The 27,933-nt window shown below is 39.0% G+C and overlaps 1 protein-coding gene across 1 annotated transcript in view; it reads left to right on the forward strand.

The window, feature by feature from the left end:
- LOC123771738 (uncharacterized) overlaps window positions 1–27,933 on the forward strand; it is a 36,143-nt gene that overhangs the window by 2,400 nt on the left and 5,810 nt on the right. Inside the window, 12 exon segments of the mRNA XM_045764459.2 lie at window positions 1,402–1,823; window positions 3,731–3,878; window positions 4,753–4,906; window positions 7,400–7,541; window positions 7,755–7,784; window positions 7,786–7,875; window positions 11,556–11,655; window positions 13,747–14,078; window positions 17,653–17,904; window positions 18,151–18,484; window positions 25,599–25,799; window positions 27,263–27,505. Of these exon segments, the coding sequence (XP_045620415.1) occupies window positions 1,402–1,823; window positions 3,731–3,878; window positions 4,753–4,906; window positions 7,400–7,541; window positions 7,755–7,784; window positions 7,786–7,875; window positions 11,556–11,655; window positions 13,747–14,078; window positions 17,653–17,904; window positions 18,151–18,484; window positions 25,599–25,799; window positions 27,263–27,505 (2,448 nt within the window).

Here is a 27,933-nt window from a genome sequence, read left to right on the forward strand (position 1 = left end):
TTCTTGTCATTGTATTATAGAGCCGAAGGGTTGTATTGTTGGAACTTTCCCACTTGTTCCAATAGGGGAATTTAACAACTTATAAATAATAAAGCAAAATAAGGTGTTTTAATATATTTTTAAGTGAATTTGTGTATTAACTTAAACTGTGGAGGTCACTAGTATCAAGAAATAATGATTGTAATTCATTTGGACATTTTTTTATTAAAACCTTTGCTTCAGAATTTCAAAATGTTGTGTTTTTGTAAACTGCATTTCAGTGGTTTATTTGATTAATATTACCAAGGTGCATCAATGTTAGTTGATTGCATCAAATGCCTGTCACTGCTAATTTTTTTAATAGGCATTACAGTATTAGGTCTGAATAGGGGGTAGGTTTGAATAGGGGTAGGTCTGAATAGGGGTTTGTTTGAATAGGGGTAGGTTTGAATTGGGGGTTTGTCTGAATAGGGTTTGATTTGAATAGGGGTAGGTTTGAATAGGGGTAGGTTTGAATAGGGGTAGGTTTGATTAGGGGTAGGTTTGAATAGGGGTAGGCTTGAATAGGGGTAAGTTTGAATAGGGGTAGGTCTGAATATGGGTTTGTTTGAATAGGGGTTTGTCTGAATAGGGGTTGATTTGAATAGGGGTAGGTTTGAATAGGGGTAGGTTTGAATAGGTGTAAATTTGAATAGGGGTAAATTTGAATAGGGGTAAATTTAAATAAGGGGTAGGTTTTAATAGGGTTGGGCTTGAATAGGGGTGGGCTTGAATAGGGGTAGGCTTGAATAGGTGTAGGTTTAAATAGAAGTAGGCTGTACACAATTTGCAGTTAGGTGTGCAAATCAGATGTAGTGATTTTCTACATACATACCCTCTGTGCCAAAGGATGCTATCAGTAGTCTCATTTGCTATTGCTACTCTAGAAAGTTAAGCACTAGTGCCAATTTTCTTTGTACTGTATTTTGTTATTGAAGGAATCAATAACTGAAAGATACTCAATTCAAACTTGATCTGTAACAATACAGAAGTATCTAATTCTTTCAGGCGATGAAACACAATAACGTGGCTGAAGTAGTTTGACCAGACCATACACTAGAAGGTGAAGGGACGACGACATTTCGGTCCGTCCTGGACCATTCTCAAGTTGATCGAGAATCGACTTGAGAATGGTCCAGGACGAACCGAAACGTCATCGTCTCTTCACCTTCTAGTATCTAGTTCTTTATCATGAGTAAAGTTGATCTTTGGTCATTAGCTGGGAATCTGTGTTTAAGGATTTCTTCAAATATTTATTAATTTGGTTGAAAGTTGTACAGTATACCGTACTTATTTTTAACCTTTGAGGTAATTTGGAGAAATAAATTAAAATGTACAGTTTATTATTTCTTGATAATATTTACGTAATGTAATGATTTTCAGGACTGTTGGAGATGCTGGACATCACAGTAGCACCCCTGAGGAAAGAACTAGTGTTCATTTGTTACTCTTGTCGGACAGTATTCAGCAACTACACAACAGCTAAAACAAATTTTAAGAACAGAGAAATGGAGGCTTTAAAACTTCTCACAGAACCCGTGGAGGCCAATGAGCAGGGCCAGTTACCTTTTGTACCATATTTGAAACGCAAGTGTATGCATAGACCCAATTCCGAGTTGATGCTAACAAGGCCATCAAAAATTCAGAAAATTGACAGTTGTGCGACAGATTCTAAATCCACTACAGAGCAAGGTCAGAGTCCAGAAAAGGAACCCAAAGCTCTGCCAAGAAAGGAAGTGTTGGATGATTTGAAAAGTATAAACAGTAGCAATGAGAGAAACAGTGAAGCTGGCATTGGAACCTCTGTGAGTGAATAGATGTTTTGGTAACTGCGTGAGGCCTGAATTTGCATGTTGCTTCATATCCAAAAATGCCATTCAGCTGTACTTTTATTTTTGTATTTCTTTTCAGGGGCTATGATATTGTATTTCTGTAATTAAGTTTCATAGATTCTTCTAATAGCAAAGCTAGTTTTTTTCTATGGCTATGTCATACACCTGAAATGAATGTGTACCGAGGCAGCGTTATTGGTCGTATTGGCCTACTTTTGCAGTGCTAGTATCGATACAATTTACTTGGCATAGTACTTTGATAATTTATATTTATATTTTTAAACAAAGCAGGTTGAGTTCTAGCATCTGACAAACAATATTTGGTATCATTATCGTAGCATCGGTATCTGTTAATAAGACAGTACTGTATCAGTATTGGTCAAAATATTGTCCTCTGTGCACCTCTACTATGAAAGAGTTATGAAAGTACAGTACAGGTACAACAATGGGTTACAGATTAGTGCACCTGAGCAACAGGAGCATGATAGATAATGCTTAAATTTAAATTTATTTTGTATTTCTTTAGGGTTAAATTATGGGCCATAAGTGTTTTTAAATGAATGCTTATATGTCAGCTAAATATTCAATTATTGTCCCATCACAATGGGTTTTACTTTTGAGAAAACTTAAAATTCATGATATGTGCAGTAGCACAGGAACACTTCTGAGGGGAATTTTTCACAAGGGATTTCCCATTTTTAATGTGTGCTTGTATATTGTATGCAATATATTGTATACATGTATTGTGTGCAGTGTGTTTTATTGCCGGCTAGCTTCTTCAATCTGAGGGCTCGGTAGTACTTTTTCACAGTGGGAGTTTACTAGAGTAGAACAATACGTTTTGAACCCTTCTTGTTTAATCATATTTAATTTTTTCTTTTTCTCTTTCAACACCACTCAAGTGTAGCAGGAATTTCTGTGTTGTACAATTCAAAGAATAGTGGTGAAAAAAAAGAGAAAAGGCAGAAGAAAATAGAAACAGAAAGTAACTAGTTATAATTATTAATCATTCATTTTGTTGGGGATAGGACAGGCAGCCTCTGAATATGTATATACAGTACATTAGGCATATATCGAGGTCCCCATGGTTGAACAACTGATTCGTCTCAGGAGAATAACCCCACAATAAGGTGACTAACTTCCAGGTATCTGTTTCCTGCTAGGTGAACAGAGGAATTACTGTAGGTGATAGGAAAACGTGTCTGACTATATCTGTCCCACCCGGAATTCAAACCCAGGATTCCCGATTGTGAATAGAGAATGGGCCAACTGCAAAGATAAAGATGATTGGAAGGAATTGAACTATGAGGGGAAAGCGTCAAGCCATTATGACTATATAGCACATGGAAGGGATCAGGATAAGGATTTGGGATGGGATGAGGGGGGGGGGGCAGGAATGTTGCCCAACCACTAGGATGGTCGGGGATTGAACGCTGACCTACATGAAGCGAGACCGTTGCTCTACCGTCCAGCCCAAGTGGTTGGACGGTAGACAGTTGGACGAAAGCAAGTAGAAGGGGGCTAGAGAGGCAAAAAAGAATGCTGAGGAAAGAGAAAAGAGAAAACAAAAGAGTTGAAAACAAAATGGGTTTCAGGGCATTGGATAACAAACTACTGCATATTTCTTATCAAGATTCTATGGTACGGTATTTCAATTGATAGAAGCGAATTGTATATTGATAATTTTACTGAATTATAGTTAACAATATCTGTTGATTATCTGTATTGTATTTTTCTTGAAGATCAGCAATTGTGATTAACAAAAAATGAAATCCATTTTTTAATATTAATGCTTAGTGAGTTTTTACCTCAAGTTTGGGATATATATGATAAGTTTGGATGTTTTGTATAGTAAGCCTAATAGAATTCTCCATTCACAGAAACCTGGAGCTCTGAGATTTGAAGCTGTTAAGTTCTTGGAAGATGGACGCTACAGAGCCTCTGTAAGGAAACTGTGGGGACGAAGCAAAAGGTTCAGAACGAGTTGTTTGTCGTTCCTCTCTGTAGTGATCAAAAGGGAGACAAGAAGTAAGATACTGTATAGTGTTTGGTGTTTTACCTTGTCTGGGACATGTCTGTTAAGACGTGTAGAGGTTTCCCCTAACCAGTGGCAAGACTGTCCGCTAGTCACCCACCCAATTACAGTATAGTATCATGAAGAGCTAGGGAGTGGAAATCGAGGTGTACAACTTACTCGCGGGTCAGATCTTAAGTCTTAATACACCTATAAGGAATGGCTAAATGAATATTTATCTTGCTTTAAGTGGCTAATGCATTAGCTCAGCAAAATCAGCTTTACAAAATGACTGGTATGAAATGTTTCAACTTTTACTTATACATTGTAGATTTATTTTTTCAGTTGTGTGTTGTGGTCTCTCACAGGCAGTAGGTAATAAAACTTGTATTATTTGCCCCAAAAATTAGCATGTTTTATAAAATTGTTTTTTGTCATGAGAAACTGCATAATGGGCTTAATTTAACCTGCTAATATTCAGAGGGAAAGTCTCAGTAATGTAGGTGAAATATATGAAATGAAACTGACAATGTTTTGGTGGTTTCCTGGACTCTTACTATGTGCTATATTGTCATAATGGCTTAGCGCTTTTTCCTCATAATTACCTTCCCTGGACTCTTATCAACTTGAAATGTTGTTACTGTCATTTCATGTGTGTGGGGGTTGTGTTACCTCCATTTGAGTTTTACTCTCAGGATTTAACTTTTAAAGCAGCCAGGAAGTAGGCCTACTGCAAAACTGGGTTTGCTACTGGCACACTGTGATGCTAAATGCATAACTAATAATCTATATGCTAAATGTTATAATAATTACTAGAATCTAATGTTGAACATTCTTCATTTTATGAATTCATTATTTTATTGTGTATTTTCATTTACGATGTTACAGATTTGTTGAAGCACGGGACACTGTTTACAAAAAAATTAGATGGCAATAGCCTCCGAGATGTGTCTTGGGGTCCGACAATAGACACGGTGGCCCAAGTTGCCCCCACCACCTTTTACATCCTGTTTGCGTTGCTGGGGCTCGATGTACGAAAGGCGTAAGTATTTGCTTGTCATGCTTCAGTAGAATGTTGAGCCTAGACCTACAGAAATGAGTACCATTCTTTGGTAATAATGCTTGTTGATTCTTAATGAGGTAATTTATGTTACAGCATTGACTAGGAGTTCTTAAGTTGGTAAAGAATTGTATATCACATGGTGACCTGTAGCATAGTGGTTAGTGTAGTTGTGATCACTTACAAGTGATTGGACCCAAGTTTGATTCGTGGGCATAGTGAGACATTTAAGCAGGTTTCCTTACATGTGATTAACCTGTTCATCTAGCAGTAAACAGATACCAGACAGTTAGACATAGGTTTCATCCTGGAAATGGTCAAGCTTGGTCTATGAGGGATCTTGAAAAGCCTAAAAGGCTTTGTCACTGACAATTATAAATTATACGACACTCTTGTTTTTGCTTGCTGAAATCCTGTATTGGATATTGTGTTAACTTTAAGCTTAGACATACAGTATTTTGTATTGTTTAGATGTACTGTACCTGTTTTAATTATTAATAAAATTTATATGGGTATATTGTTGCTAGGAACAGGAAGCTTGTTATGCTCAACAGGGTGCCCCTGACCAAGGGTGAGGCTGTCCACACAATCACCCATCCAGATACTGACTAGAGCCAATCGTTCTTTACCTGACTTATTTAGTGAGGCGCATATCACCTGGTGTGCCACACCAGTGGCCAACATACACCATAGTATGTGTCTACCTGCCATGCTCTAGTTTTCCCTGTGTTCCTCTTGTTTTGATATCTTGTCAAAGGTTTTGGTTGAACAGGACAGAGTGCTGACAACAGTGTGTAGAAATACCAAATGGAGTTCATAGAGATTTCTTCTCTATAGTCTTCTCCAAAGACTTCATAGAGATTTTAAAATCCACAGAATATATATAGAACTTGATAAATCATAGGTTCTTTAGTTGAGCGTATTGAATCATAGATTCTTTAGCTGACTTACTGAATCATAGAATCAATAGTGAGTTTATTAGGTCATGGATTCTTTGGTAAATCAGTGGATGGATAAAGCCCTTAGAAGTTGCACATTATCTACAAATAAAGCATTCTCTGAACTTGGTGTTTTTCTGCTCCTAAAGTTGTGTTGTATTTGAAGTCTAGGGAAGGCTTAACCCTTTGACTGTGTCACACAACCAAGGATGTTCTCACTAACTAGCCATACGCTGCGCAATACGGTCAGGAATGTTTTAAAATACTGCACAAGATTTAAAACTAACACCATCTTGGAAGGAAATCATGGGTAACCCTCCTGGGTGAGAGCCTCAGTACTGAGTGAGTGACCATGAGTCGCACATGCACCAGCACTAGCATCAGCATCACTGCCATGCAGCTTGTGCCTGAAGCATAACCTTATAATGACGAAATAAATGAGCAACTGCAATTATTTAACTCCACTCCATAAAGGGACCGGGTAGTACAGTCGGGTTCATTCTCGATGCACAATAGATTCCGGGTTCCAATAATTCCGGGTTTGAATCCTGGGACAGGAATGGGTGGGCACATTTCGTTTCACCTAATGCATCTCTTCACCTAGCAGTAAGTAGGTACTCAAAAGCTAGTCAGCTTGTTTTTGGGGTTGCTTCCTGGGCAGGGTCAGTAATTTGACCATTGGGAGGGGACCTCGATATAAGCCTAATGTTTGTGAATATACTCTGGCTTCCTGTCCCCCAACACGGTGAATTATTATTATTATTATTTAATGATGATAGTGTCATGGAAGATCCTTGACTATGTACAAGGTTCAGGTAACAGTGAATGCAATGCTGGTTATGGTGTTCACAGACATATTCATGATTTAGTAACTAGGATTTTTTATAATGATTATTGATAATAGTAGTTTTATGGCTAGATTTAGTGATGCACATAGTGCTGTGTATCAGGAGGCACTTTTCTTTGTCAGGTGCCATTGGCAACTGACTAGTGTGTGACTGCTGTGCTTAGATTATGAGATTACCACACACACACCAGAACTGCTTTGTGGTTTGTAATAGTTTTTATGTAGCACGCAGAAAAAATTGACTGAGGACTCTGGAACCTAAACCAACTATTCCCATATTTTTAAGTTCAATTTTTTTTTTATGTATACAATTCTTACATTTTTGTAAGAATGCTTGGCATTTTAGGCAGGTCCTTAATCCAAATTTTCCCCAGAATATGACTCGCCAAATCGTTTAACAACCAGGTACCCATTCACTGCTGGGTGAACAAAAGCTACAGTTAAGGATTGGCGCCCAGTCAATTCTCCCCAGCCAGGATACGAGCTTAGGTTGAAGCGCTCGTGAACCACCGGATGAGTGCTTTACCAATGCGCCACGGAGACTGCCCCATGTTGTGTTGTAATGTGTTGATTTTGATATGCAGTGTTGTTGCAGAAACGTAACTCACGTGTAAATCGAAGGCCAACTATATGTGGAAGTGGTCGACGCTACTTAATAATTAAAATGATTGACTTCCTCTTTTTTCTCAGATCCCAAGAAGCCAAGGATGCAAAGCAGAACTTAGCTGGTTGTATGCTGTCAATGGCACTTTACAAACGCTACAAGCGACGTGCCAATTTTCTTCCTCTGCTGCACTCTGTATACCTGCACAATATTGGGACTCCATTAGAGGTCGGTATTTGGGGGACCAGAACTACCACAATTTTTTGCCATGTGTTGAGATCTTTTATTATTTATTTCGATTTTATGCTCGATTGTTTGCTCCATCGGCTGTGAGAATGACGGTAACGATATAGCAATCTTTATCCCAATTCTCACAAATGATTGATTTCTGTATTACTCTAAAACTGTTCATATTGACTCATGAAGTTTCGTATATTTCAGGTAATTCGTGTTCTTCATCAAGTAGGCCTGGACTGTTCCAGCTTTCAAATTACCAGGTGTTTTCAAGTTGATATCGTCCTCCAACAGTGAAATAGCACAACTGTGGAAGAAAGAATTGGAGGTGCGATTTTCTTCATATTTAATACTGAATTTTTTCTTACAATTTTTTTTTTTGAATGTATGTTGATTCATTTGTTTCACTCTGGTGTTTAAAGTGTTTAAAACTTTCTTTAGAGAAGAAAGAAGACGAATTTCTTTAGAAGAAGAATATATTGTTTAATGTAGAATTTTGTTGACTTGGTGACGAATAAAATACTTGTTAAATAGATTAAGATCATAATTCATATCAAAGATAAACTATAATATAAGAAATGTCATGAACCTCCTAGTAAGGCTTGTGGTATGGCCTTTCCCCGTTAGGCAGGTTGAGATCGTATGGGCAAGTCTCCTTACACCCGTTGCCTCTGTTCACCCAGCAGTCATTATGAACCTGGGTGTTAATTGACTGTTGTGGGTGGCATCCTGTGGAATGGTAAAGTGCTGCATATATCCCAGGTATACTTGAATTTCCCACAAATGGCGGCACGGAGAAAATAGCCAGAAGGCTACACATGAAATTTGCCGCAAGGCAAAGAAACTAGAGTCGCAAGGCCCACTGCAACGAGTTGGATGGAAGGTCCAACAGTCACAAAAAGGTTCACGCCCGAAGTCAAAGAGTGGGTTCACGCCCAAACAAAGTAACTACTACTACTTAATAGTTGGCTCTCTTGGCCTCAAGCAAATCACAACTTTATAGGGGTCTAGAGATATATTGAAAGTAAAATAAGTCACCAGTTTACCATTGTGAAAGTATTCTACGTGACAACAGTTGCTTACAAGATACGCACCACAACAAAGTTAATAACAATGTTAATCTCACTGGCACATGTCACAGTAGCTAGATGTTACTCAGTTAAAGAGGTTAACAAAAACTTAACATGGAGAACACTAGATGGCAAGTGAAGTGCATCTTAAGTTGTGGTCCAGTTGAAGTAATTAGGACATTAAAAACCAAAGTCACTAAGGACTACTCAAAGTCAGAGCCTTGGTAGACTTGGCAACAATAAAGTAACCAGTGCAGGGCAACTTCATATCATTAACATCAACAAAGCAACAAGTCACTGAAACAAAACTTTGCCCTCAAAGAACTAAGTCCCAACTAGACAGGCAACTGGCAAAGTCAAAACTTGCAAAAGTTAGTCACAAATGATTTCTAAAAAATTGCCAAGTCCCCACAAAGGAAAATATATAACATGTCACTTAACCACGAGTTTTATTATACTTGGTACTATGCCAAGTATAATATATATATACATAATATAAATATAAAATATATATATATTTTAATATATGTATATCTACAACATGTATAACAATAGAGTCCTTCACAGTATATATAAATAATTGGTCATATGTACAATTGGTTAACATAGTTATGTCATAGGGTATCCAATCACAACAGGTATATGCTGAGTCATAACAGAATAGTAGAAGATAAATTTATGTGTTGAAAGGTAGTGAGTCCACTGGTTATCACTTGTTGACATAGGTGCCTTATCCCATGAGAGCTAGAAATGGGGGCAGGTCTAATGAATGATGATGTGAAATGGTAGTAGTATGAAAAGTGAACATCACTAAATATCTTGCTATAACAGTTTTATCATTTCCTGAGGTCTCTCTCCCTACTTTGTGTACCTGGAAATAGGGTAATTACCTTAATCATCAATAGTTTAGTTCATTTATTATGCACCCCATACCCATCCTGTTGGCAGTAGTGCAAGGGGTTACAAAGGCTGTAATACACTCGGGGACTGAACTCAAAGATTCATTAAACTAAGCAAGTTAGTGATGAGCTAGTTACAAAATTTAATATATATTGTTACATCAACAATTATTAACATCTTTATTGACAAAATTTAATTGCAATTTTGCCTACTCTGAGGATTTCTCTTAAGTCTTACTAAAGTGGGGCCTCGTAGCCTGGTGGATAGCGCGCAGGACTCGTAATTCTGTGGCGCGGGTTCGATTCCCGCACGAGGCAGAAACAAATGGGCAAAGTTTCTTTCATCCTAGGCCCCTGTTACCTAGCAGTAAATAGGTACCTGGGTGTTAGTCAGCTGTCACGGGCTGCTTCCTGGGGGTGGAGGCCTGGTCGAGGACCGGGCCGCGGGGACACTAAAGCCCCGAAATCATCTCAAGATAAAGTGAGGATAATGCTGATAGTTACTGTCACACAGGACAGAGAGTCATACACAAGACAGTAGGTCTAAACTGTAGGCTGAAGCACATATATTAATGGGTTCCAGACTGCACTTCTGGTTGATATCTAAATAAAGCAACTTGTATATGTGGAGAGCTAGTGTCATAATTGATATGCTTATCCTGCACACTGACCTCATCCAGTAGGCAGCAGTAGAAAGATTTCAGTTGCCTACAGTTATCAAAGTGGGAATATTTGGCTAAAATTTCTGGTAGTAGATCATCATAGATCATAATAAATCATCAATATTGACCCCATTTCTTACTTTCATGGGTTAAGGTGATATTTTTCAGGAAAAGATAAAACACGTTAAAAAAAAGTTTAAAGATGCTTATAATGATGCCCATTTTCAACATTCACTATTTTCTACACAAAATAACATTATTGAGAACCACCACCACCACATTTCAGCAAATCACATGCAGCGGCAGTAGCAGCTTACTGCTTTAAAAAGACGAGGTATCAATGTCTTCTGAAATGTTATGTACATGTGTGTCAAACATTTCCCTCATGAACTGCTGCTACGTTTTCTCTTCCACCTCTCGTGCATGTTCACATTTAATCCTTGCTTTGTCTTGCACTCGTTCACCATATCTGCCCAATTTTTTTTCCTATTCACATCCGCTCCTCCACTGAAATTCACTCGCGTATCCTCATCGCTACTCTGTCATCATCCATTCATTCAAAATAACAACATTATTTCAGCACACTTCAGTCTGATTTTTAACTATCTTTTATACTTCTTATTTTTCCTTATAAGATTTTATTCTTCCATTTACACTGCTCAGCTCATCCACTTGTTTTGGTAGTACTTATAGTAACGATGAGGACCATAGTATACATAGACCCACGTACAACGAAATTACAAAGTAAAAAATCTGAACTATTGAGGTGGACAAACTGGAAAACTATTTTTTACTTGTGTTGCTTTGACAAATTAAACTAACCTATCCTACCCTCCCTAGGCCTAATACACAATATCTGAGGCCTAATATAGCAGATGTGTGTGCTATACTAGGCCTAACAATATTTAAATTTGTGTTTTAGCTTCATTTATTTTAAAAGAATTCTTTACTAGTCAGTATACTGTACAGTACAGTACTACTATCTAAAAGCTAAGAACGTACGAATTCTGACTATTGACGCTCGTCACAATAGGTACTACATAAACAGGAGGATGGGTTCTCATATCACATACATGTCTCAAGATTCTCTCTTCCTTCTGCTCTAGTTCTTAATTTGTTGATTCTTATGCCACAGCGGCATCTTGCATCCACAGATAAGGATAGGCAATATCATTCCTTGATGCCACCTGATTTTCCTAACTTCCATAAAAATTTCTTTTTCAACTTGGCTTACATAAGTTCCTTTATTTAAATTGGTTTTATTTCATTTTGAGGAGTGGACATGTAATTTTCCTGACAGGAATAAAGCATGAAAAATGTAAATTAAAAGTTGTATAAAATTTCTTAATGATGAACTTTGGTTTAAAATGTCTTCAGCTTGCACTGGAAATTGTTCATCGTAAACCAGAAGCTACACCAAAGAAGTACTATGCAGAGAGAAGAAAACAGAGAAGTGTACTTCCAAAGCCAACACCAGGTATGGTTATGCTTAGAATTCCAGTAATGTTTGTAATGAAATCCTGTGTGGGAAAGTAAGATGTATTTATTTTTGTTGTCATTATAGTAATTGTATCTTACAGATTTTCTAAGTGTAAGGAGGATTTAGGATACTGATTATTTCTCTGGGATGGCCTGCTCAGTAGCTCTCCAGTACTCATACATTGTTACCACAAAGGTTAAGGATCATGCCAGGTGCCTGAGAATATTGCTGATCTACCTGGAGCAAAGACCAGAATTTGGCACTCTTTGAAATGAGGGGTGTTTGGGGTGGGTCAGTGATCTACCAAAAACCAAGGAAACCAACCAGGAAGATTAGTCTAGTTTTTCCAGTTTTGGGTGCTTTTCTTCATGTCTCTACCAGGCGTCTTATATGCATGCAGAGATCCATGCTCCCACTTCCAGCCGGTCTGGGTTTCATTCTTTTCAGATTCCTGGTTGAGGTAAGGCTTCTGGTCTGCTGGTTACGTTACAGGTGTGTGGTTCCACTTTTATACCCTGTGTCTGCCCTGCCGATTTTGCCTAGATTTTGCAGTTGAAGGGGGGGGGGGTTCTCCAATTGCCCCTTTCTTGGTAATCCCCAATACTGTAATGGCATAGTGAAGGAATATCTGACTGCCTTTCAGCATATTGGGTCCTGTGATGCAAAGGCTTAATGCATAGTTCCTAGCGTTCATAAGTAGATGTGGTTTTCCCCACCCCCTCTAGTTTTCCAGGGACCTACTGAGCTGTCTACTCCAATAGTATTAACCATCATGAGTGAGTTATTTGCAAGGGTGTTATCATGATGACCCTATCCTTATGGGTGGTGTCTTGCTTTGCACATATCATTTCTAGGCGATATGTACCTCAGCTGCTGCTTCACTGTGTTCTCGTGTATATCCCATGTCCAGTATTCCATATGACCTTGTTACAGACTTGTTTGGTAATTTTGAGTGATTTTTGGTTTATTTTCCTGGATTTACCAGATATACTTTTTGTATACTTGTCAATGGTTGAGAATCAACTTCGCTGTGGCCTGGTCTGATTAGGCCTCTTGATTTGTGGCCTATTTGCATTTATCCATTCACTCGAGGTTCCTCTACTGGCTGTGGCTCAGAGTGGGATACCTATGTTATGACTTTTTGGACCTGCATTTTGGTCTAGCAGTGACATACAGATTCTTCACCAGGCTAACTAGGATAATCTTCTGACACCTTTGTGTTCTCAGGGTCTGAGCTCTAGCCTACCTCGATGACTGGTTAGTTTGGGCTCCCAGTCATTTGGCTATTGGCATCCTGGTCAACGTGTCCTAGTTGGTGCTTTCTCAGGTCCTACTTTGGCTGGGATTAGTTTGGGATACCTGGAGGGGTCTCCCTTTCTCTTCCAGCATCTGCTCAAGCAGTGTGCCCATCTCTGGTATTGGGAGGCTTCAGCGTTCTAGGCTGTACCTCGAGCACCTGTTATGTAGTCTGAACTTTGCCTGTGTTGTTTATACTGTTGGTGTGTATGGCTGAAGGCACTCTTTTTACTGATGCCTTTGCAAAGTGCATGTTCTTTTGCCAATGTTGGGATTGCTCAGAGACCTAACACATCACATAACACAGGTGCCAAAAAATATTAGGAAGTTTTCTTTTGCAAACAGAGAGGTAAACGGTTAGAACAAATTAAGTGAGAAGGTGGTGGAGGCCAAAATCGTCAGTAGTTTCAAAGCATTATATAACAAAAAGTACTGGGAAGACGGGACACCACGAGCATTGCTCTCATCCTGTAACTACACATAGGTAATTACACTTAGGTAATTACCTTGTATAGATAATCAGATTCTGGTCGTGGCTCTCGGTAGGCCAACACGAGTCTCGGAGGCCTGTCACACACCTTGGACTTAGTGGTACAGTACTAGTATACAAGCACCAGGGAGCTACTGGGGGGCCTACCAGAAAATGGCATTTCATTACATTTAATGCCTGATTTTTATGTATTGTATATTGGTAATCAGCATTTTGTTCCAAAATAAATATTAGAGAAAGTCAAGATATTTGTTCAAATATATATATACAGTATACTGTACTGTATATCTAATGTTTTCCAGTGACTTCATATGGTCTCTGTTGGGACAGCATTCAGTATCCTGTTCACTCTTCCAAAGGCCAAAAAAAGAATCCCAAACCTCTTATGGCACAGGCATATGCTGTGAAGAATCGAGTGCCCTTTATGATGACTTACAAGGATGCTGAAGTCAGGCTTGCAGACAACATCTCGTACGAAGAATTTGTTCCAGATTCGGAAGATTTTGTTAGAGTTCGAGAGCAAATGAAAAAGGAAGTGCAGAAAGTTCTTGTACAGTATTACAACATATTTAAAAACCTGGATGTTGTGGAGCAGCATCAGTACTCTAGCATCACTATACAGAAGAGCGAGATTGTAAGTGTTACGTATCTTGTATGTTATAATCTCGTTGCAAGAATTACCACATCTATTTCTCTTTTTGGTACATTTTGCAACCCTTGCATGTTCATTATGTCTCAGGTTCTTCATGCCCAACAAATTGAACTGACTTGTAGGCAGGGTCACCAAAAGAACGCAAGAGAATAAATATTGAGTAAAGATTGTATCTTCCTAGATTTCCAGAAAGCTTTTGGTATAGTTCTCATTCCTGAAATTTGTTAAGGTCTTCCTACAACATTGTGCTACATAGTCTCCCTGGCTTTATGCCTTCTTTTGATAATTATTTACTTCCTGTAACAACAGTCGACCTCAGTTCCTACTTCCCTCATTAGCTTTGCATTATCTGCAAACATTAATATATATATGTGCTCCCTCCTTTTAATAGGTTAATATAAAATAGAGAACAATAATCCTAGGACAGAATCTTGGGAAACTCTACTATCCACTCTTCTGTAGCCTAACATATTTTATTTGACTATGATCCTTTGTTTCCTGTTCATCAGTTATTCCCTTATCCAATTCAGAGTCTACCCGGTCGGCCGAGTGGACAGCACACTGGACTTGTGATCCTGTGGTCCTGGGTTCAATCCCAGGCGCCGGCGAGAAACAATGGGCAGAGTTTCTTTCACCCTATGCCCCTGTTACCTAGCAGTAAAATAGGTACCTGGGTGTTAGTCAGCTGTCACGGGCTGCTTCCTGGGGGGTGGAGGCCCGGTCGAGGACCGGGCCGCGGGGACACTAAAAGCCCCGAAATCATCTCAAGATAACCTCAAGATATACCCCATTATCCCAGCATATCTCCAGCTATATACTTGTCCTAGTCTTTTGTGGGGCATATAAATAGCTTCTAGAATTCAGTCCAAAACAAGTGTAATTAATGAAGTTGGGAAAGGTTTATATGAACCTATTGGAAACTACACACTATTTGGATGGAACTAGAAGGAACAATTAAGGAAAAAGACCTGGGTGTTTATATATTATCATCACTAACACGAGAAGCTCGCATGAACAGGATAATGTCAGCGGTATGTGAGAAGCGAGCTAAGATAAGAACACCATTTAAAAATATGAACACTGAACATTTTAAGTCCATTTTAAGTCCATACACTCTGCCTATGAGAGACCATTGGGGTATGCATTACTAGTATGGATATTGGCCCTAATGAGCAGTGCCTTAATCACAAAGAGACCTCAGCAAAGAGAAACACTGGGGAGGCCTCTGTAGTCCATTACCTATCCTGATTTACCAATGGAACAATAAGTCTGACAACATCAGAGTGCATGCCATTTACCAACCCTGTTGCCTGATATGAGAGCTAGTAAGAGGCAGCCTTGAACATGCCATCTTTATCACAGTGAGAAACTCAAAACTAACAGGAAGTCAGATGCCAGATCAAAGAACCATGACAGCTCAGGAAGGGCATGAGAAGGGCAAAGAAAAGAAGGTTTGAGCTAGTTTAATTAATGGTGTCAAAAATAAGTGCAAAATTAAGTCCTAACAAGAAAAGCTTTGCCAGTGTTGAGCAATAGGAGTGACTATTTGGTATAAAATGATGTTTTAAGAAACATCCACAAAAAAATTACACCATAACCATGCTGACATTAAAGACACCTGATATGGGGCCAAGAGTTGTCGAAAGACCTCCAAGCTGCCTCATACTGTGGCCTCTACGAAGGCAGCAAGCATAGTGCTAGAGTGTCTTTCATTTGCCTCCCGTACAAATGACAGTATTTTACAATTATTTAGGAACTCCACAAACCAGGATAGACGGAGAGCAGAGAACCATCCTGATTGGTGAAGCCGCTGATCCAGTGGGAGGGGTGTAGCCTTGGATACAAATCTACCCATATGGAAGCCAAAAGAACAATTTGGCTTGCCAAGCTCTGCAACTTATTCAGGATGAGAGGAAGAACCTGTACCTGCTACAAAGGAAGCAGGTACAGAAAATCCCACTAATTTCGATCTAGGTGAAAAGCATCCACTGCTACAACCTTCTTACACATCTAAAGGAAGCAGCCACTATCTGCTTTCCACTCCATCAAAATCTTACAGAAGCAGCACAGATTGTTGAGAGCCTGACGGGAGCCTGATAGCTGAGTGGACAGCGCTTCAGATTCGTAATCTTGAGGTTCTGGGTTCGATCCCTGGTGGAGGCGGAAACAAAATGGGCAGAATTTCTTTTACCCTGATGCCCCTGTTACCTAACAGTCAATAGGTACCTGGGAATTAGACAGCTATTACGGGCTGTTTTCTGGGGGTGTGTAACAAAAAGAAAGCCTGGTCGAGGACTGGGCCGCGGGGACGCTTAGCCCCGAAATCATCCTAACACTTTTGCTCGTTAACAACGCAGTATGACATAAAAAATTTAGTAAGACGAATGTTCAGTAACGACGCAGTATGGCGTCAAAAATTTTAAAAATTTGGCCTGCTTTCAGCTTGACTGTGGGAGGGACGCACCTCAGTTTTGGACATTATAAGCATATATTCCTGTAGGAAATTTCATTGCGAATACATTGATACCAAAATGAAAGACCTAGGACGAGAATTGAGGTAACAAAGTTGAAAAGGGTATACACATTTTATTGCTCTTGAGTACTCACATGGGTAACACGCTGTCACTTTCTCTGTTTGCTGTGGTTGGTACACTGGGCTTTTGGACTTTATATATGCATATACTCCAGTTGGGAATTCTATTGCGAACACAATGATACTAAAATGAAAGACCTAGGACGAGAATTGAGGTGACTAAAGTGAAAAGAGTGTACACAGTTTATTGCTCTTGCGCGCTCCCAGGTAACACGCACACTTTCTCTGTTGCGTATGGTACGCCGGCTTTTGAACTTTATATGCCTTTAGTCCTGTAGACTCTGCCTGTAGAGAATTCTATTGCGATCACATTGATACCAAATTGAAAAACCTAGGACAAGAATTGAGGACAAAGTTGAAAAGAGTATACACTTTTCAGTTTTACCGCGCTCTCCCGTGGAATGGCAGGCGCACCTTGGGGTGGAGCGGTGCTCTCTTGCCCAGAGCGCTGTTAAGATAACCTCAAGATAGCATATTTGACACCCCCATGAATATTAACTGCATTTAAAACTAAACTTTGAGATACCATAAGTGGTGCTAGTGGATTTGACCTTGTAGCACCTGTGCATGAACTGGGGGTAGCTACTGGCAGGGCCACCCACAAAAATGGAATTTTTTTGATAAAAATAAACAAAATACAGTACTCTACAGTATTGGTATAGACAATAAATAGGGAAAAATGGAAATAAGTATTTATAGAATGAGAGTTTGGACCTGAGCTGGTGCTAAATAATGCATTTCAATTTGTCAAGATTTCACTGTATTGTTGTGATCTAAATTTCTGGCAAATGTCTTCCTATCCAATTTAGGTCAAGAATTAGATAATAATTGCTGATAAATTTTGAAAGTGTCTGCTGTGAAAACAATGTAAATTCATTCATCTATTAAATTATTACTCATTGATTTGTCATGATGTAATGATCTTTTCTCCTTAAGTGTATTAACTTGTGAAATCTTGTAAAGGTGGACTGTGGTGCCGTATTCCGAAGTCCAGCCGATAATGGTTCTGTGGCAACACTAATGAAAGACTTGAAAAGATACATGGCTTATGACGAAGGCGAGCCCATACCGTTGTGTATCTTTGGGGGACAAGACGCGGTGGAGAAGATGGTGAGCGCTAAGGATGTTATGTCTTGCTTCTCTGAAAAGCTGGACAGATTAGATGGTCTTGAGCCCGCAATAACAGACTTCGGTCGGCAGATACTCCTGGCAAAGGTACCAATGAAATTTGTTGTTTTTTTATTTCTGTTTCATTGTATCTTAAGAAATTGCCTACAAGATGCATTGTTGATGATAGGACTTGATATAATGGCTAAAGACAAATAAGAGATAATTTCCTTGATTGTTAGTGTAACCATAATTTGTTACTTATAAGATGATGTAAATTGTCACAGCCTAAATGGTTTTCAGAAATTTGAGGCTTAAGCTTACAGGGATGTGTATGTTCCTTATTTATTTCAGGATATCATCAAAACTTTTTTCCCAAGTGGGATGTCAAGAGAGTTTGGAAGCCTGCATCATTTGTGCGAATTTGAAAAGACGTTACTCAAGAAGTGCGAGGAGTCAGACTTTAATGCAATTTGCACAATTTTGAAACTTGTTACACACAGTTATATTGTTGCTCTTGCTGAGAACAAGTTGCTAAGCACAGCAAACAAGAATCAGTTACATGCAGACGAGAAGCAGAGAATTTTGGAGAAAATCTCTGAAGAAATTGTGGCCGATATATGGCCCAATGTTGATGGGTCGTCCCTGGACATTGTACGCCAAGGAAATGAACCTGTTAGAGATGGAGGTAATTCAGAAGTACTTTATTGTTTATTGCTTTTATGCTAAGTGATTTTATGATGCTTTAAATTATATTTGGATCTCATTGCAGTGTAGTGGACCCCTTGATATAATGGAAGGATTTCATGACATTTTGATGGAGTTGTAATATTGACCAACATTTTTGGGAAATACCTGTTAGTTTTCATATTTAAATGTTCCTTTTTTCTTAGTGATTTTGATTAAGAAATGCTCACTAAACTGTGCTCTATTGTTGCTCTAGTTAAAACCTATTATCTGTATCCAAAAATAGCCATAAATAATGATTATATTTGTTACTGTAAAAAATACCGGGTAGTTCTTAACCCGAAAACAGCAGAGAATGGGTTAAAAATTTGTCACCACATGCTGTAATGGGATTCCTCTATTTATTTTTTATATATCTTTTTAATCTGAATTACTCTTGCGTGTGCCATAAAGGGAAATGTAAAGTGAAATTTATTTAGGGGGATTAAACAGTTTGATATGAGCAAAAATAAACTTTTCAATAGGGTTACTGTGGATTTAGGGATCTTGTAGTACAGTTGGCTTTATTTTCGACTCAGTTGGGGAACCTGGGTTCAATTCCTAGGCAGGACAGAAAGGGTTTGGCATGCTTCCTTTCACATAATGCTTCTGTTCATCCAGCAATGAACAGATATCCAGGAATTAGGCAACTATTGTGGGGTTGCATCCTGGTGAGGGCCGGCAGTTCGACCTTGGGGATACCGCGATACAAACCCCTATAGTATATACTGTCTGTGCTCACTAATCCAGATCATATGCGGCCCACGCCACTTAGTAACCTGGATATCCGGATTAGTGGGAAGTCTTACCGGGAAGGTCTAAAATGAACTTACTGTATTTGCAGTTTATTTTTTGTACCACAGAAAATGTAAATCATATTTCTACACACAGTAACCTTAACAGACAGATTCCTTTTGCATATTTAACAGATTTCACCTCATCTAGCATATTTCCCATACCCCAACTTTGAAAACAAATTTTTAAAGGAGGAAGGGCTCATATTTTAGTGAACAAAAACTGCTGCAACTGGAAATGGAAATAAACCATAGAAACTGATTTTAAATATGCTCAATGGCCTTCTTGAGGCCCCAACTCTTTCTTCTAAAAGTGTCTGTCTACAGGAAATCATTCAAAACTTGATTGTAGCCATATTTAGAGAGCTACCTTTCATACCCTAATATTTCCCCTCACTCCTGGGCTGATTTCACAGAACAAATATTATTTTCAACCTATCACATGAAGGACAACTATCAGGAGAACTTGTCTATAAAAAGATTTAATCACATCTGACATATTTCCCAGCTTTGAAATCTCATTTTCAAAGGAAGATGGACCATGTTTTAGTGATAGGAAACCCTGAAAATGAAAATGAACTATAGAATTTAGTTTAAATATTCTCAGTAGCTTCTTCAAGGCTCCAGCTGTTTCTTGTAATGTTGCATCCATCTATGAATGTCATTATAAATATGATGGGAGCCATATTAAGAAAATTACCAATCATGCCCCACTATTTCCCAATCTCTATGGGGTAATTTCTCCGAACAAAATTATAATTTCAACCTATCATATGATGGGTAATTTTCGCACCAGCCTGTGAACGCTCTCCTAGCATCCTAAGCAGATCTGTACGTCCCTCGCTTTCTTTTCATAAAGCAAAGCTCATAGGTCTCCGATGTCACTCGGTAACCTGGCACCCACCCACCCATCCTTTTCCAGTAACCTGGATTTATGTCCAAATTTTGCAAAGTTTTGCAGACAAAAACTAGGACTCGATTTTGGCCTGATTACCGAACGGTCTGGGTTAACTTGGTCTGGATTAGAGAACTCCTACAATATATATTCAAAGGCTTCTTGTTCCTGACAAAAATAATTATTTAATCAAACAAAATTCTTCAATTAATGCTTAATAGCTTAAAAAATAGATAGAATATCCCATAACTCAACCTTTTCCAGGCTGAGGTATTTCTGATATTTCAACACTTAATGTAGATTATCCCCTTTTGAGTAAAATTACGCTGTGGTAGAAGTCATAGTTGTTGCTGGAGTAGGAAAGGTTAGGAACATGCACTTCATTGGACCAGTTTTGAAATATTTGTGAATTCTTAATAATACTGTACATCATTGCTATGATTAATAATGTGTAATTATCTAAGTGTAATTACCTAAGTGTAGTTACAGGATGAGAGCTATGCTTGTGGTGATCTGTCTTCCCATTACTCTTTGTCGTATAACGCTTTGAAGCTACTGATGGTTTTGGTCTCCACCAACTTCTTGCTTAGCTTGGTCTCACTTAGCTAGTGTGTGTAATTACCTAAGTGTAATTACCTAAGTGTAGTTACAGGATGAGAGCTACGCTCGTGGTGTCCCGTCTTCCCAGCACTCTTTGTCATATAACGCTTTGAAACTACTGACGGTCTTGGCCTCCACCACCAATAAAAATCCTCAGAGGAATCGACCGGGTAAACAAGGATAAACTATTCAACACTGGTGGTATGCGAACAAGGGGACACTGGTATGCGAACAAGGTGTGTGTGTGTGTGTGTGTGTGTGTGTGTGTGTGTGTGTGTGTGTGTGTGTGTGTGTGTGTGTGTGTGTGTGTGTAATTACCTAAGTGTAATTACCTAAGTGTAGTTACAGGATGAGAGCTACGCTCGTGGTGTCCCGTCTTCCCAGCACTCTTTGTCATATAACGCTTTGAAACTACTGACGGTCTTGGCCTCCACCACCTTCTCACTTAACTTGTTCCAACCGTCTACCACTCTATTTGCGAAGGTGAATTTTCTTATATTTCTTCGGCATCTGTGTTTAGCTAGTTTAAATCTATGACCTCTTGTTCTTGAAGTTCCAGGTCTCAGGAAGTCTTCCCTGTCGATTTTGTCAATTCCTGTTACTATTTTGTATGTAGTGATCATATCACCTCTTTTTCTTCTGTCTTCTAGTTTTGGCATATTTAATGCTTCTAACCTCTCCTCGTAGCTCTTGCCCTTCAGTTCTGGGAGCCACTTAGTAGCATGTCTTTGCACCTTTTCCAGTTTGTTGATGTGCTTCTTAAGATATGGGCACCACACAACAGCTGCATATTCTAGCTTTGGCCTAACAAAAGTCATGAACAATTTCTTTAGTATATCGCCATCCATGTATTTAAATGCAATTCTGAAGTTAGAAAGCATAGCATAGGCTCCTTGCACAATATTCTTTATGTGGTCCTCAGGTGATAGTTTTCTATCTAGAACCACTCCTAGATCTCTTTCTTTATCAGAATTCTTTAAAGATTTCTCACATAATATATAGGTTGTGTGGGGTCTATGTTCTCCTATTCCACATTCCATAACATGACATTTATTAACATTAAATTCCATTTGCCAAGTGGTGCTCCATATACTTATTTTGTCCAGGTCTTTTTGAAGGGCATGACAGTCATCTAAATTTCTTATCCTTCCTATTATCTTAGCATCATCAGCAAACATGTTCATATAATTCTGTATACCAACTGGTAGATCATTTATGTACACAATAAACATCACTGGTGCAAGAACTGAACCCTGTGGTACTCCACTTGTGACATTTCTCCATTCTGATACATTGCCTCTGATTACTGCCCTCATTTTTCTATCAGTCAGAAAATTTTTCATCCATGATAGAAGCTTACCTGTCACCCCTCCAATATTTTCCAGTTTCCAGAACAACCTCTTATGTGGAACTCTGTCGAAAGCCTTTTTTAGGTCCAGATAGATGCAGTCAACCCAACCATCTCTTTCCTGTAATATCTCTGTGGCTCGATCATAGAAACTGAGTAAATTCGATACACAGGATCTTCCAGATCGAAAACCATACTGTCTGTCTGATATTATATCATTTCTCTCTAGGTGTTCTACCCATTTAGTTTTGATTAGTTTTTCCAATACTTTCACTATTACACTTGTCAATGATACAGGTCTATAATTGAGGGGGTCTTCCCTGCTGCCACTTTTGTAGATTGGAACTATGTTAGCCTGTTTCCACCCGTCTGCTACGATTCCTGTACACAGGGATGCCTGAAAGATCAGGTGAAGTGGAATGCTGAGCTCAGATGCACATTCTCTCAGAACCCATGGTGAAACGCCATCTGGGCCAGCTGCTTTGTTCTTACCGAGCTCCTTGAGCATTTTTTCCACTTCGTCTCTAGACACCTTCTATGTGTTCTATGTTGTTCTCTGGAATTCTTATTGTATCTGGTTCCCTAAAGATTTCATTTTGTACAAACACACTTTGGAACTTTTCGTTTAGTGTTTCACACATTTCCTTTTCATCTTCCGTGAATCTATTTCCCATTTTCAACCTCTGAATATTATTCTTTACCTGCAATTTGTTGTTTATGAATTTATAGAATAGACCTGGTTCTGTTTTACATTTGTCCGCAATCCCTTTTTCAAAATTTCTTTCTGCCTCTCTCCTCACTGCCGTGTAGTTGTTTCTCGCATCTTTGTATCGCTGGTATGTTTGGGGGTTCGGCCTCTTCCTGTATTGATTCCATTTTTGTGTCTTTCGGTCTCTAGCCCTCTCGCAATTTCTATTGAACCAATCCTGTTTCCTAGTTCTGCATCTCTGTTTTGGTATAAATTTTTTTGTGCCTTTATCATATATTTCACAAAACTTGCCATACATCTCATTCACTTCCTTGCCTAGCATCAAGTCTGTCCAATTATACTCACTAAAAAAATTTCTAAGGTCACCATAATGTCCTCTCCTGAAGTCTGGTTTTTCAACTGCTTCAACCTCCTTATTTTCTTCCAGCTTATAATGCATTGCATACTTTATTCCCCAAAAGACATGGTCACTTTTACCCAAGGGAGGAAGGTACTGAATGTCAAATATCTCTTCCTCCTTCCTGGTAAATATCAAATCTAGCATGGAGGGAACGTCCCCTTCCCTCATCCTCGTAGCTTGTTTAACATGTTGATACAAGAATGTTTCCAGGATGAGGTCTACAAATTTACAGGTCCAAAAATATTCTGTTTTAGCTTCATATGCTTCCCAGTCTATGGATTTCAAGTTGAAGTCACCGACTATCAACAGTCGTGATCTATCGTTATCCGCTCTCGCTATAATCTCTCTCATTATTGTTATAAGACCTTCACGTTTACTATCTAGCTCCTCCTTTGACCATGTGCTGCTTGGCGGTGGACTATATGCATTTATCATCATTAGTTTATCATCCTCATAGCAGATCTCTAGTGCTATTATGTCAACTTCTTGTGGATTGGCAGTCATTATTTCCTTCACCTTTAGGTGTTCTTTTACCAGCACAGCAACGCCACCGCCTTTCCTAATTTTTCTGTCCCGTCTCCAAATTGAGTAGCCCCTTGGGAATATGACCTCATTTAAAATTACATCTTAAAGTTTTGTCTCCGTGAGTGCAACAATGTCTGGTGTCTGCAGCTGTATTACATCACTTAACTCCAGTATCTTCGATCTCACTCCATCTATGTTGGTGTATGCAATCTTCAGGAACTTGTTCCCCCTCTCCTTATTCTTCACTCCCCCTCTCTCTATTGATTTTGTTGGTTTGCCTTTATGTACCACTTTACTGGTTTGCCTACCCCTATCACTTTGTAGAAAAAAGAATTTATTTCTTCTTCATTCCTGCTCTCATTTAAATGTTTTGCCTCGGCGAGGTTCAGTTTCAGCTTCCCTCTATCTTCTTTTGAAAGATCTCGTCTTAATGACCACCCTTTCCCATCCTCATCCCTTTGCAATTTTCTAGCATTCCTTAGTACTTCTTCCATCTGTTTGGCACCGTTTAGAGTGATCCTCAAAGGTCGATCTTTCCCTTTTACGTACCTGCCTATTCTCCTGTAGTCGCACACATTCTCTCTGTTTGTAAGACCTTCCACGAGGCCAACAATTTTATCTACTACTTTAGCTTCTTCTACAGCTCTTTCTGACCTAGATGTTATCGCCTTTTCTTTGCAGCCAAAAATGATCAGGGACTTACTCCGATCAACTGTGTTTTGCACCAACTTCGGGTTAGATGCCAATTCTTTCCTCACTTCTAGCCTAATGTTTGTTTTATCTTGGTTGCTGCAGTGTTTGACTTCCTTTACTGCTTCTTCTATTTTTTCCTTCTCCTTGGCCACTTGTGCATAAGTGAGTTGCATATCTTTCTTGCACTGTTCTATTCCCTGTGTAACTTCCTCCATCTGTGCTGACAAAAGCTGTTTCTCCTGTTGAATTTCCTTGCCTAACCTATTGTAGTCATTTATGTTTAAATTTACTTTAACTTCTTCCAAAGCTATTTTTAAGAGTTTATTTTCTTCTTCCATGGCTTTGCAATTTGTTTGGCTTTGCAAATTTGCAAATTTGCAATTTGTGTGTGTGTGTGTGTGTGTGTGTGTGGTGTGTGTGTGTGTGTGTGTGTGTGTGTGTGTGTGTGTGTGTGTGTGTGTGTGTGTGTGTGTGTGTGTGTGTGTGGTGTGTGTGTGTGTGTGTGTGTGTGTGTGTGTTTCTGAGCTCTTACATTGAGCTGCTCCCTCAACGAAGAGCTCAATGTATTCAGACCTTTTCATGTTTACAAAATAAAGAGGACATTTAGTTTGGTATATAATTACTGTACTATTAAAATAATTACATTTAGAATTGTTCTTAAAATTAGAAGATTTGTCAAATAATGAAATCTAACTTCAGATGTTGCCTAAAATATATATTCTCTGTTAAGACACTTGAAGATGAAAAGATGACGATGTTTCAGTCCGTCCTGGCCCATTATCAAGTTGATTGATAATGGTCAATCACAATCGACTTGATAGTGGTCCAGGACGTACCGAAACGTCGTCGTCTTCTCATCTTCTAGTGTGCGGTTTGGTCATCATTTTTCAGCCACGGTATTGTGACTTATCATCCACATAAAGAATCATCCACATCAGAAGCTGCCTCGTATGGGCCAATAGGCCTTCTGCAGTTGCCTTTGTTCTTATGTTCTTATATATATTTATACAGTATTCATATAATTAAATACTGTAATTATTCTACAAAAATATGTTATTTACTATTAATTTTATGATTATATATGAACTAGTGGTATTTAAATATATTTACAGAGTGCTCCTTTGGCGATTGTGTCAATTTTCGGGACAAGGCTCGCCTGCCCTGCTCGGAGCGTTGTGGACGGCCATTTTATTTCTGCTGCAAAAAGCCACTGAACAATGGCTTGGTAGAGTGCGCCAAAAGGGAGAACTGCCCCCAAGGTGCTTGGTTTCATCTTAACAAGAAATGCTCTGGGCTGGTTGAAGCCCCCGAGGGTGAGTGTCACCAACCCTTAAACAGCCCCAGTCACTCTTTACGGTTACCTCCTATGCTCAAATCGCCAAATACAGTTTTTCTGTAGGGAGCTTTTCTGTATCAGGGAGCCCCTTCAGCTCTCTGATACCAGGGAGCCTCTGGGGCTCACTCAGAAAATGGCATTTCTTTACATTCAATTTTTTTTCTTTCTTTAGATGTGTTAAATGGGTGCAAGTACTGTATATCTTATTGTACAGGTGGTATACTGGGGGAAAATGGCAGAATAGAGGGGCACCACAAAGTTTAAAGGGCATTTAATCCTGCCTTTGTAGTTCAGTGTTATGGTTTGAAAATTATCAGTGACTGAAATGTATAGGAGTACTTCTTCACGGGGCCTTCTTTGTAAGGCAACGTGAAGAAGTCACTATTTTCTCATTTGTAACGTTAAAATAGAATCAGAAATGAGTGAGGTAGGTTTGGGTGGGGATAGAGGGATGAAGGAAGGAAGAGCAGGATGGAGGGGAAAGGACAGACAGGTGGGAAAGGAGGGAGTGAGGGTTAGACAAATGGATGGATGGAGGTGAGGGGGAAGGGGGGCAGAAAATACTTTATTGGGCTCTAATGTGCATAATACTTACTATTTTTCTGTCATGAATACTGTTGTATTTTGTTTAAGCTACGGTACTTCATTTGTGTTATGGAAGATACAGTCTGTACCTTTGTTAATGAATCTTAAATGTATTATATCTTATTTTGTTTAAAATATATATACTGTATAATGAAATCAAATTATGCTTGAGATAAAGTGTGAATTTTATTAACATGTTCATTAGGATTTGACAATATATTTTTATCATGGGGGTGAACTACAGTAAACAACTCAAATAAAAATTCTTATAAGTTAGCAGCACAAAGAGTAAGAGATGAGGTATGAGGATAGGCAATGCTTTTCGTAAGAAATGAATGTATAAATTATGTGTAACCTGCGGGCCAAGCTCTCACAAGTTGAGCCTGGCCCTGGGCCGGGCTTGAAGAATAGAAGGACTCCCAGAACTCTTATCTAGGGACAACCTGTCCTCATACTTATGCATCCCATTTTCATGTTAACAACAGCATCAGAACTCTTAAGAGCTTTAGTAAAATCAATAGCACCATGATTTTAATGCTTCCTTGCATTAATAAACATCTACCAGCCTGTGTTAGACACGTTACCCAAGTTTGTAGGCTTCTCGTTAAGTAAAACCACTTTGAATTTTATGCTTGACAAATTGTGAGAATGGGCTATTGTTTGAAGCCTTGACTAAATGTGACAATTTTGTGAAGTGTATGTATGGTAAAAAATAACTTAAGGGTTGTATTGGACTTAATTTCTGCTGATTTCTGGCACTGTGCACTAATTGTTCTTAATATTTTCATATATTTTGAACCACAATTTAGCTTGGCAAATCCAAGGGGACTATTTTCTTTTCAATTTTGTCATCAGATGATTGGTTGTGTAGCACGTGTGCTCTCAAGAGACGATTGGCAAGCATCCCAGAGAAAAAGGATGGCCTCTGGGAATACCACCGTGGGCTGTTATGGTACTCTCTCTTCTTCTGGGTAGGCCACTCTGCCGAACAGCAGGGCAATGGTTGGCTCCTCCACGCGGTGTGGAAGGTGTCTATGCCACTGTTTGAGAGCAGAGGATACAGTGATTACCTTCGACAAGGATATGCCTTTCTCTCTGGTAAGTTCCCCAGTACTGCAAGATAACTTTAAAAAATAAATTAAATCCTCGAAAAAAAATATTTGTAAATAAAATTCATTGTAAATTGGACATGTTTTATGGTATCTTTTACAGTCACAAGTGTGTCCCCATTTTTCATGTTATTGACTAGCATCAGAAGTTGAGGGCTGCAGTGAAATCATTAGCTCCATAATATTGATGCCTCCTTGGATTAATGAGGGAAGGGAGGGAACTATCAGGAGATAGCACCAAACTATTAAACTGTATAGCACTTGGATGGGATCAGGATAAGGATTTGGGATGGGACGGAGGTGAAGGAATGGTGCCCAACCACTTGAACGGCCGGGGATTAAATGCCGACCTGCATGAAGTGAAACCGCCGCCCTACCGTCCAGCCCAAGTATGATGCTTCCTTGGATTAGTGAGTG

The sequence above is a fragment of the Procambarus clarkii genome, chromosome 75 (genome assembly GCF_040958095.1).
Source record: "Procambarus clarkii isolate CNS0578487 chromosome 75, FALCON_Pclarkii_2.0, whole genome shotgun sequence".
In the NCBI taxonomy this organism is placed as follows: domain Eukaryota; kingdom Metazoa; phylum Arthropoda; class Malacostraca; order Decapoda; family Cambaridae; genus Procambarus; species Procambarus clarkii.